At 60.6% G+C, this 12,165-nt stretch overlaps 1 protein-coding gene across 20 annotated transcripts in view; it reads left to right on the top strand.

Moving 5' to 3' along the window:
- The window catches only part of SF3B2 (splicing factor 3b subunit 2), an 81,115-nt gene that overhangs the window by 56,022 nt on the left and 12,928 nt on the right, over positions 1–12,165 (top strand). For all 20 annotated transcript variants that reach the window (XR_016461259.1, XR_016461263.1, XR_016461260.1 and 17 more), the window contains 3 exons: positions 1,494–1,601; positions 5,955–6,097; positions 11,604–11,705. Coding sequence is in view for 15 of the 20 variants with exons in the window: in XM_090129788.1 (XP_089985914.1) it covers positions 1,494–1,601; positions 5,955–6,097; positions 11,604–11,705 (353 nt within the window). In the remaining 5 variants the exon portion in view is untranslated. The remainder of the gene's footprint in view (positions 1–1,493; positions 1,602–5,954; positions 6,098–11,603; positions 11,706–12,165) is intronic.

Genomic DNA, 12,165 nt, shown 5'->3' with positions numbered 1-12,165 from the left:
GGGGTAGTGTGGGTAATGGGTGGGTAATGGGCATTGTGGGTAATGGGTGGGTAATGGGGCATTGTTGGTAATGGTGCATTGTGGGTAATGGGTGGGTAATGGGGCATTGTGGGTAATGGGGCATTGTGGGTAATGGGGCATGGTGGGTAATGGGCATTGTTGGTAATGGGGCATTGTTGGTAATGGTGCATTGTGGGTAATGTGTGGGTAATGGGGCATTGTGGGTAATGTGTAGGTAATGGGGCATTGTGGGTAATGGGGGTGGTGTGGGTAATGGAACGTGGCATTGTGGGTAACGGGAGGAATTGTGGGTAATGTGAGGGGCAGTGTGGGTAATGTGCTCCCTGTAGGGTGCTGTGCTCCGTATAGGGTGCCGTGTGGCACTGTGCCCTCTATGGGGCGCTATGGGGTGCTATGGGATGGAGTGTCTCCTATGGGGCGCTATGGGGTGCTATGGGGTGGAGTGTCCTCTATGGGGCGCTATGGGGGATGCTGTGCTCTCTATGGGGTGCTATGGGGTGGAGTGTTCTCTATGGGGCGCTATGGGGGGTGCTGTGCTCTCTATGTGGTGCTATGGGGCGCTGTGCCCCCTATGGGGTGCTGTGGGGTGGAGTGTCTCCTATGGGGCGCTATGGGGCGCTGTGCCCCCTATGGGGTGCTATGGGGTGGAGTGTCCTCTATGGGGCGCTATGGGGTGGAGTGTTCTCTATGGGGTGCTATGGGGTGGAGTGTCTCCTATGGGGTGCTATGGGGTGCTGTGCCCCTTATGGGGTACTATGGGGTGCTGTGCCCTCTATGGGGTGCTATGGGGTGGAGTGTCCCCTATGGGGTGCTATGGGGCGCTGTGCCCTCTATGGGGCGCTATGGGGTGGAGTGTCTCCTATGGGGCACTATGGGTTGGAGTGTCCTCTATGGGGCGCTATGGGGTGCTATGGGGTGGAGTATCCTCTATGGGGCGCTATGGGGTGCTGTGCCCTCTATGGGGCGCTGTGGGGTGGAGTGTTCTCTATGGGGCGCTATGGGGTGCTGTGCCCTCGATGGGGCGCTATGGGGTGGAGTGTCCTCTATGGGGTGCTATGGGGTGCTGTGCCCTCTATGGGGTGCTATGGGGTAGAGTGTCCCCTATGGGGTGCTGTGGGGTGGAGTGTCCCCTATGGGGCGCTATGGGGGGCGCTGTGCTCTCTATGGGGCGCTATGGGGTGGAGTGTCTCCTATGGGGTGCTATGGGGTGGAGTGTTCTCTATGGGGCGCTATGGGGTGCTATGGGGTGGAGTGTCCTCTATGGGGTGCTATGGGGGGTGCTGTGCTCTCTATGGGGCACTATGGGGTGGAGTGTTCTCTATGGGGCGCTATGGGGCGCTGTGCCCCCTATGGGGTGCTGTGCTCCATATAGGGTGCTGTGCGGCACTGTGCTCTCTATGGGGCGCTATGGGGTGGAGTGTCTCCTATGGGGCGCTATGGGGCAGGCCCCACATCGTGCCCCCCCCCCCCAGGGCTGCTCATTCGGGTACCACGCGGGGGGCTGGGGGAAACCCCCCGTGGACGAGACGGGGAAGCCGCTCTATGGGGACGTCTTTGGCACCAACGCCGCCGAGTTCCAGGTGCCACCCCCCCCCACAGCCCCCCACCCACAACCCCCCCCACCCACCCCCATCCCCCCCCAACCCACAAACCCCCCCCCTCACCCACATCAGCCACCACAACCCCCCCCACCCACCCACATCCCCCCCACCCAACACCCCCCCACCCACATCCCTACTCGCACTCCCCCCAGCCCCCCCACCCACATCCCCCCCCCAGAACCCCACCCACCCACCCACACCCCCCCCCAACCCACAAACCTCCCCCCCCCCCACATCCCCCCCCACAGCCCCCCCCCCACAACCCACAACCCCCCCACCCACATCCCTACTCACAGCCCCCCCAATCCACCCCCCCACCCACATCCCCCCCATAACCTCCCCCCACAACCCCCCCCAACCCACAAATCCCCCCCCCACCCACATCCGCACCCCAACCCACACCCCCCCCCAAAACACCCCCCCCCACCCACCCACAGCCCCCCCCAAAACACACCCCCCCACCCACCCACATCCCCCCCCCCCCAACCCCCCCCACCCACATCCCTACTCGCACACCCCCAGCCCCCCCACCCAAATCTCCCTACACACCCCTACACACCCCCCCACCCACATCCCCCCCCACAACCCGCCCCCACCCACCCACATCCCCCCCTGAACCCACACCCCCCCCTCTCACACCCCCCCCACCCACAGCCCCCCCACCCACATCCCCCCCCAGAACCCCCCCCACCCACCCACAGCCCCCCCAACCCAAAACACCCCCCCACCCACATCTCTACTCACAGCCCCCCCAATCCACCCCCCCCACCCCCCTACCCCCCCACCCACATCTCCCCCCACCCCCACTCAAACCCCCCCCACCCCCCCACCCACATCTCCCCCCCATCCAGCCCCCCCTACCCACCCCCCCACCCACACCCCCCCCACAACCCCCCCCAACCCACAAACCCCCCCCCACCCACATCCGCACCCAACCCACCCCCCCCCAAAACACCCCCCCCCACCCACATCCCCCCCCCAACCCCACCCACCCACATCCCTACTCGCACTCCCCCCAGCCCCCCCACCCAAATCTCCCCCCACACCCCTACACACCCCCCCACCCACATCCCCCCCATAACCCCCCCGCACAACCCCCCCCTGAACCCACACCCCCCCCCACCCACAGCCCTCCCACCCACATCCCCCCCCAGAACCCCCCCCACCCACCCACAGCCCCCCCAACCCAAAACACCCCCCCACCCACATCCCTACTCACAGCCCCCCCAATCCACCCCCCCACCCACACCCCCACCACCCACATCTCCCCCCCATCCAGCCCCCCCTACCCACCCCACCACCCACATCCCCCCCCATAACCCCCCCCCACAACCCCCCCAACCCACAAACCCCCCCCCCACATCCCCCCCCCAACCCACAGCCCCCCCCACCCACCCACACCCACCCGCATCCCCACTCGCACTCCCCCCAGCCCCCCCCACATCCCCCCCCAACTCACAACAGCCCCCCCACCCACATCCCAACACCCCAACCCACACCCCCCCCACCCACAACCCCCCCCCACATCCCCTCCCCACCCCCATCCGCCCCCCACAACCCCCCCAACCCACAACACCCCGCCACCCCCCCACCCAAATCTCCCCCCACACCCCTACACACCCACCCACCCACATCCCCCCCCCAACCCACAACCCCCCCACATCCCTCCCCCCCATCTCCCCCCAACCCACCCCCACCCACACCCCCCCCACCCTCACACGGCCCCCCACCCACATCTGCCCCCCAACCCCCCCCCACCCACCCCCATCCCCCCACCCCCATCCCCCCCATCCACACCCACCCCCATCCCCCCCACTCACCCCCCCCTCCACCCACACCCCCCCCTTCCCCTTTTTGGGGTCCCCCCCCCATAATTGCCCCCCCCCCCATATTTGCCCCCCTCCCCTTATTTGCCCTCCCCCCCCCCATCTCTTTACATTCCTCCCAGGGGTCTCAGCCCCCCCCCCCACTCCCCTTTTTGGGGTCCCCCCCCCATATTTGCCCCCCCCCATAATTGCCCCCCCCATATTTGCCCCCCTCCCCTTATTTGCCCTCCCCCCCCCCATCTCTTTACATTGCTCCCGGGGGTCTCAGCCCCCTGTAACCCCCCCCACTCCCCCTCCCCCCCCCACTCCCCTTTTTGGGGTCCCCCCCCATATTTGCCCCACCCCATAATTGCCCCCCCCCCATATTTGTCACCCCCCCCCCCATATTTGCCCCCCTCCCCTTATTTGCCCTCCCCCCCCCATCTCTTTACATTCCTCCCAGGGGTCTCAGCCCCCCCCCCACTCCCCTTTTTGGGGTCCCCCCCCATATTTGCCCCCCCCCCATATTTGCCCCCCCCCCATATTTGCCCCCCCCCCATATTTGCCCCCCTCCCCTTATTTGCCCTCCCCCCCCCATCTCTTTACATTCCTCCCAGGGGTCTCAGCCCCCCCCCACACCCCCCTTTTTGGGGTCCCCCCCCATAATTACCCCCCCCATGTTTGCCCCCCTCCCCTTATTTGCCCTCCCCCCATCTCTTTACATTCCTCCCAGGGGTCTCAGCCCCCCCCCCCACTCCCCTTTTTGGGGTCCCCCCCCATATTTGCCCCCCCCCCATAATTGCCCCCCCCATATTTGCCCCCCTCCCCTTATTTGCCCTCCCCCCCCCCATCTCTTTACATTCCTCCCGGGGGTCTCAGCCCCCTGTAACCCCCCCCACTGCCCCCTCCCCCCCCACTCCCCTTTTTGGGCCCCCCCCCTCAATTCCCCCCCCATAATTGCCCCCCCCCATATTTGCCCCCCTCCCCTTATTTGCCCTTCCCCCCCATCTCTTTATAGTCCTCCCGGGGGTCTCAGCCCCCCCCCCCACCCCCCTTTTTGGGGTCCCCCCCCATAATTACCCCCCCCCATGTTTGCCCCCCTCCCCATATTTGCCCTCCCCCCATCTCTTCACAGTCCTCCCAGGGGTCTCAGCCCCCCTCCCACTTTCCCCACTCCCCTTTTTGGGGACCCCCCCCCATATTTGCCCCCCCTTCCCATATTTGCCCCCCCCTCCCATATTCGCCCCCCCCCATATTTGCCCCCCTCCCCTTATTTGCCCTGCCCCCCCCTCATCTCTTCATAGTCCTCCCAGGGGTCTCAGCCCCCCCCCCCCCCCTTTTTGGGGTCCCCCCCCATAATTACCCCCCCCATATTTGCCCCCCCCCCATATTTGTCACCCCCCCCATATTTGCCCCCCTCCCCTTTTTTTGGCCTCCCCCCCCATCTCTTTATAGTCCTCCCAGGGGTCTCAGCCCACCCCCCACTCCCCCCTGCCCCCCCCCCCCCCTTTTTGGGGTCCCCCCCCCATATTTGCCCCCCCCTCCCATATTTGCCCCCCCCATGTTTGCCCCCCTCCCCTTATTTGCCCTCCCCCCATCTCTTTACAGTCCTCCTGGGGGTCTCAGCCCCATATAACCCCCCCTCCCACTCTGCCCCCCTCCCTCTCCCCTTTTTGGGGTCCCCCCCCATAATTACTCCCCCCATATTTGCCCCCCCCATATTTGCCTCTCTCCCCCCCATTTGTCCCCCTCCCCCATATTTGCCCCCTCCACCCCCCCATCTCTTTACATTCCTCCCAGGGGTCTCAGCCCACCCCCCACTCCCCCCTCCCCCCCCCACTCCCCTTTTTGGGGTCCCCCCCCATAATTACCCCCCCATATTTGCCCCCCCCCATAATTGCCCCCCCCCCATATTTGCCCCCCCCCCCTTATTTGCCCTCCCCCCCTCCCCATCTCTTTACATTCCTCCCAGGGGTCTCAGCCCCCCCCCCCCTCCCCTTTTTGGGGTCCCCCCCCATAATTACCCCCCCCATATTTGCCCCCCCCCCTTATTTGCCCTCCCCCCCCCATCTCTTTACATTCCTCCCAGGGGTCTCAGCCCACCCCCCACTCCCCCCTCCCCCCCCACTCCCCTTTTTGGGGTCCCCCCCCATATTTGCCACACCCCATATTTGCCCCCCCCCCCAAATTTGCCATCCCCCCATATTTGCCCCCCTCCCCTTATTTGCCCTCCCCCCCCCCCATCTCTTTACATTCTTCCCAGGGGTCTCAGCCCCCCCACTCCCCCCTCCCCCTCCCCCCCCACTCCCCTTTTTGGGGTCACCCCCATATTTGGCCCACCCCATATTTGCCCCCCCCCCATATTCACCCCCCCCATATTTGCCCCCTGCCCATATTTGCCCCTCCCCCCCCCCCATCTCTTTACATTCCTCCCAGGGGTCTCAGCCCCCCCCCCCTCCCCTTTTTGGGGTACCCCCCATAATTACCCCCCCCCATAATTGCCCCCCCCCCATGTCTGCCCCCCCAGGCGAAGGAGGAGGAGGAGGAGATCGACCGCACGCCGTGGGGGGAGCTGGAGCCGTCGGACGAGGAGTCGTCGGAGGAGGAGGAGGAGGAGGAGAGCGACGACGAGAAGCCCGACGAGAGCGGCTTCGTCACCCCGGCTGACAGGTGCTGCCCCACAGCTCTGCCCCACAGCTGCCCCACAGCTCTGCCCCATAGCGCTGCCCCATAGCGCTGCCCCATAGATACCCCATAGCGCTGCCCCATAGCGCTGCCCCACAGCTGCCCCACAGCTCTGCCCCACAGCTGCCCCACAGCTGCCCCATAGCGCTGCCCCACAGTGCTGCCCCACAGCTGCCCCATAGATATCCCATAAGCGTCCCATAGCACTGCCCCATAGCTGCCCCATAGCTATCCCATAGCTATCCCATAGACATCCCATAGATATCACATAGGCATCTCATAGCGCTGCCCCATAGCGCTGCCCCATAGTGCTGCCCCATAGCGCTGCCCCATAGATACCCCATAGCGATGCCCCATAGCACTGCCCCATAGCTCTGCCCCATAGCTGCCCCACAGTGCTGCCCCACAGCTGCCCCATAGCAGCCCCACAGCTGCCCCACAGCTGCCCCACAGCTGCCCCACAGCGCTGCCCCACAGCGCTGCCCCACAGCTGCCCCACAGCTGCCCCACAGCACTGCCCCACAGTTCTGCCCCACAGCGCTGCCCCACAGCTCTGCCCCACAGTGCTGCCCCATAGTGCTGCCCCACAGCTGCCCCATAGCTGCCCCACAGCGCTGCCCCACAGCGCTGCCCCACAGTTCTGCCCCACAGCTGCCCCACAGCTGCCCCACAGCTGCCCCACAGTTCTGTCCCACAGCTCTGCCCCATAGCGCTGCCCCACAGCTGCCCCACAGCTCTGCCCCACAGCTGCCCCACAGCTGCCCCATAGCTGCCCCACAGCGCTGCCCCACAGTTCTGCCCCACAGTTCTGCCCCACAGCGCTGCCCCACAGCTGCCCCATAGCTGCCCCACAGCGCTGCCCCACAGCTGCCCCACAGCTGCCCCATAGCGCTGCCCCACAGCGCTGCCCCATAGCTGCCCCACAGCTGCCCCATAGCGCTGCCCCACAGCGCTGCCCCACAGCTGCCCCATAGCGCTGCCCCATAGCTGCCTCATAGTGCTGCCCCACAGCTCTGCCCCACAGCTGCCCCATAGCTGCCCCATGGATATTCTGTAGTTCTGCCCCATAGATATCCCATAGGCATCCCATAGCTCTGCCCCACAGCGCTGCCCCACAGCGCTGCCCCATAGATATCACACAGCTCTGCCCCATAGCTGCCCCACAGCTGCCCCATAGCTCTGCCCCACAGCTCTGCCCCACAGCTGCCCCACAGCGCTGCCCCATAGCTGCCCCATAGCGCTGCCCCATAGCCCTGCCCCATAGATATCACACAGCTCTGCCCCATAGCTGCCCCACAGCTGCCCCACAGCTCTGCCCCACAGCTGCCCCATAGCTATCCCATAGCTATCCCATAGATATCACATAGGCATCTCATAGCGCTGCCCCATAGCGCTGCCCCATAGCTGCTCTATAGCACTGCCCCATAGACATCCCATAGGTACCCCATAGCTGCCCCATAGCTGCCCCATAGATATTCTGTAGTTCTGTCCCATAGATATCCCATAGGCATCCCATAGCTCTGCCCCATAGCACTGCCCCATAACTTTCCCATAGCTCTGCCCCATAGAGCTGCCCCATAGCTCTGCCCCACAGCTGCCCCACAGCGCTGCCCCATAGCTCTGTCCTATAGTACTGCCCCACAGCGCTGCCCCACAGCTGCCCCATAGCTTTCCTATAGCTCATCCCCATAGCTACCCCATAGCTGCCCCATAGCGCTGCCCCATAGCTTTCCTATAGCTCTGCCCCATAGATCTGCCCCATAGTGCTGCCCCATAGTGCTGCCCCATAGCGCTGCCCCATAGACATCCCGTAGCTGCCCCATAGCTGCCCCATAGATATCCCATAAGCGTCCCATAGCTCTGCCCCATAGCGCTGCCCTATAGTTCTGCCCCATAGTTCTGCCATCCCATAGCTGCCCCATAGCTCTGCCCCAAAGCTGCCCCATAGTGCTGCCCCATAGCGCTGTCCCATAGCGCTGCCCCATAGCTGCTTGATAGCGCTGCCCCATAGCACTGCCCCATAGCGCTGCCCCATAGATATCCCATAGATATCACACAGCTCTGCCCCATAGCGCTGCCCCATAGCTGCCCCATAGATATCCCACAGATATCACACAGCTCTGCCCCATAGCTGCCCCATAGCTGCCACCCCACAGCTCTGCCCCATAGCTGCCCCACAGCTGCCCCATAGATATCCCACAGATATCACACAGCTCTGCCCCATAGCTGCCCCATAGCGCTGCCCCACAGCTCTGTCCCATAGCTCTGCCCCACAGCGCTGCCCCATAGCTGCCCCATTGCGCTGCCCCATAGCTCTGTCCTATAGTGCTGCCCCACAGCTGCCCCATAGCTGCCCCATAGCTATTCTGTAGTTCTGCCCCATAGATATCCCATAGGCATCCCATAGCTCTGCCCCATAGCTCTGCCCCACAGCTGCCCCATAGCTCTGCCCCATAGCGCTGCCCCATAGCGCTGCCCCACAGCTCTGCCCCATCTCCCACTGCCCACCCCCCAGTTCCCACCCCATGGACCCCCATCTCCCCCCCCAATTAATTAACCCCCGTTAATTACCCCCCGTTAATTGCCTGCCCCAGCGGTCTGATCACCCTTGGTGGTTCCCCCCCCCGTTAGTTAATGACCCCACTAATTACCGAGCCGTTAATTAATTACCCAGCGGTCTGCTCACGCCCGGCGGTTCCCCCGTTACCTAATGACCCCACTAATTAACGAGCTATTAATTAATTACCAGCGGTCTGCTCACGCCCGGCGGTTCCCCCGTTACCTAATGACCCCACTAATTAACAGCCGTTAATTAATTACCAGTGGTCTGACCACGCCCGGCAGTTCCCTGTTACCCAATGACCCCAGTAATTAACGAGCTGTTAATTAATTAATCCCAGCGGTCTGCTCACGCCCGGCGGCTCCCTTATTAATTACTGACCCCACTAATTAACGAGCTGTTAATTAATCCCAGCGGTCTGCTCACGCCCGGCGGCTCCCTTATTAATTACTGAGCTCACTAATTAACGAGCTGTTAATTAATCCCAGCGGTCTGCTCACGCCCGGCGGCTCCCTTATTAATTACTGAGCTCACTAATTAACGAGCTGTTAATTAATTAACCCCAGCGGTCTGCTCACGCCCGGCGGCTCCCTTATTAATTACTGAGCTCACTAATTAACGAGCTGTTAATTAATCCCAGCGGTCTGATCACGCCCGGCGGTTCCCTTATTAATTACTGAGCTCACTAATTAACGAGCTGTTAATTAATTAACCCCAGCGGTCTGCTCACGCCCGGCGGCTCCCTTATTAATTACTGAGCTCACTAATTAACGAGCTGTTAATTAATTAATCCCAGCGGTCTGCTCACGCCCGGCGGCTCCCTTATTAATTACTGACCCCACTAATTAACGAGCTGTTAATTAATCCCAGCGGTCTGCTCACGCCCGGCGGCTCCCTTATTAATTACTGAGCTCACTAATTAACGAGCTGTTAATTAATCCCAGCGGTCTGATCACGCCCGGCGGCTCCCTTATTAATTACTGAGCTCACTAATTAACGAGCTGTTAATTAATCCCAGCGGTCTGCTCACGCCCGGCGGTTCCCTTATTAATTACTGAGCTCACTAATTAACGAGCTGTTAATTAATCCCAGCGGTCTGCTCACGCCCGGCGGTTCCCTTATTAATTACTGACCCCACTAATTAACGAGCTGTTAATTAATTAATCCCAGCGGTCTGCTCACGCCCGGCGGCTCCCTTATTAATTACTGAGCTCACTAATTAACGAGCTGTTAATTAATCCCAGCGGTCTGCTCACGCCCAGCGGCTCCCTTATTAATTACTGAGCTCACTAATTAACGAGCTGTTAATTAATCCCAGCGGTCTGCTCACGCCCGGCGGTTCCCTTATTAATTACTGACCCCACTAATTAACGAGCTGTTAATTAATCCCAGCGGTCTGCTCATGCCCGGCGGCTCCCTTATTAATTACTGACCCCACTAATTAACGAGCTGTTAATTAATCCCAGCGGTCTGCTCACGCCCGGCGGTTCCCTTATTAATTACTGACCCCACTAATTAATGACACTGTTAATTACTTAATTACCAGCGGTCTGATCACGCCCGGCGGTTCCCTTATTAATTACTGACCCCACTAATTAATGACACTGTTAATGACTTAATTACCAGCGGTCTGATCACGCCCGGCGGCTCCCTTATTAATTACCGACCCCACTAATTAATGACACTGTTAATTACTTAATTACCAGCGGTCTGCTCACGCCCGGCGGCTCCCTTATTAATTACTGAGCTCACTAATTAACGAGCTGTTAATTAATTAATCCCAGCGGTCTGATCACGCCCGGCGGTTCCCTTATTAATTACTGACCCCAGTAATTAACGAGCTGTTAATTAATTACCAGCGGTCTGATCACGCCCGGCGGCTCCCTTATTAATTACTGACCCCACTAATTAATGACACTGTTAATTAATTAATCCCAGCGGTCTGATCACGCCCGGCGGCTCCCTTATTAATTACTGAGCTCACTAATTAACGAGCTGTTAATTAATTAATCCCAGCGGTCTGCTCACGCCCGGCGGCTCCCTTATTAATTACTGACCCCACTAATTAACGAGCTGTTAATTACTTAATTACCAGCGGTCTGCTCACGCCCGGCGGTTCCCTTATTAATTACTGACCCCACTAATTAACGAGCTGTTAATTAATCCCAGCGGTCTGCTCACGCCCGGCGGCTCCCTTATTAATTACTGACCCCACTAATTAATGACACGGTTAATTACTTAATTCCCAGCGGTCTGATCACGCCCGGCGGCTCCCTTATTAATTACTGACCCCACTAATTAACGAGCTGTTAATTAATCCCAGCGGTCTGCTCACGCCCGGCGGCTCCCTTATTAATTACTGACCCCACTAATTAACGAGCTGTTAATTAATCCCAGCGGTCTGCTCACGCCCGGCGGCTCCCTTATTAATTACTGAGCTCACTAATTAACGAGCTGTTAATTAATCCCAGCGGTCTGCTCACGCCCGGCGGCTCCCTTATTAATTACTGACCCCACTAATTAATGACACGGTTAATTACTTAATTCCCAGCGGTCTGATCACGCCCGGCGGCTCCCTTATTAATTACTGACCCCACTAATTAATGACACGGTTAATTACTTAATTCCCAGCGGTCTGATCACGCCCGGCGGCTCCCTTATTAATTACTGAGCTCACTAATTAACGAGCTGTTAATTAATCCCAGCGGTCTGCTCACGCCCGGCGGCTCCCTTATTAATTACTGACCCCACTAATTAACGAGCTGTTAATTAATTAATCCCAGCGGTCTGCTCACGCCCGGCGGTTCCCTTATTAATTACTGAGCTCACTAATTAACGAGCTGTTAATTAATCCCAGCGGTCTGATCACGCCCGGCGGTTCCCTTATTAATTACTGAGCTCACTAATTAACGAGCTGTTAATTAATCCCAGCGGTCTGATCACGCCCGGCGGCTTCTCGTCGGTGCCCGCAGGGATGGAGACCCCGGAGCTCATCGAGCTGCGCAAGAAGAAAATCGAGGAGGCCATGGACGGGTCGGGATTTGGGGTTTGGGGTCTGTGGGGTGGCTATGGGGTCTCTATGGGGTCTGGATGGGGGCTATGGGGTCTGGATGGGGGCTATGGGGTCTCTATGGGGCTCTATGGGTCTTTGTGGGGTCCCTATGGGGTCTCTGTGGGGTCTGTGGGTGGCTATGGGGTCTGGATGGGGGCTATGGGGCTCTATGGGGTCTGGATGGGGGCTATGGGGTCCCTATGGGGTCTGGATGGGGGCTATGGGGTCTCTATGGGGTCTGTGGGGTCTCTATGGGGCTCTGTGGGGTCTCTATGGGTCTCTATGGGGGCTCTATGGGGTCTGTGGGGTGGCTATGGGGTCTGGATGGGGTCTGGATGGGGGCTATGGGGTCTCTATGGAGCTCTATGGGTCTTTGTGGGGTCTATGGGGTCTGTGGGGTGGCTATGGGGTCTCTATGGGGTCTGGATGGGGGCTATGGGG

Source organism: Phasianus colchicus, chromosome 37, assembly GCF_987193195.1.
Source record: "Phasianus colchicus chromosome 37, bPhaCol1.hap1.1, whole genome shotgun sequence".
NCBI classification, from domain to species: domain Eukaryota; kingdom Metazoa; phylum Chordata; class Aves; order Galliformes; family Phasianidae; genus Phasianus; species Phasianus colchicus.
Note: the sequence above shows the minus strand (reverse complement) of the source record. Positions and strands in the feature narration are given on the sequence as shown.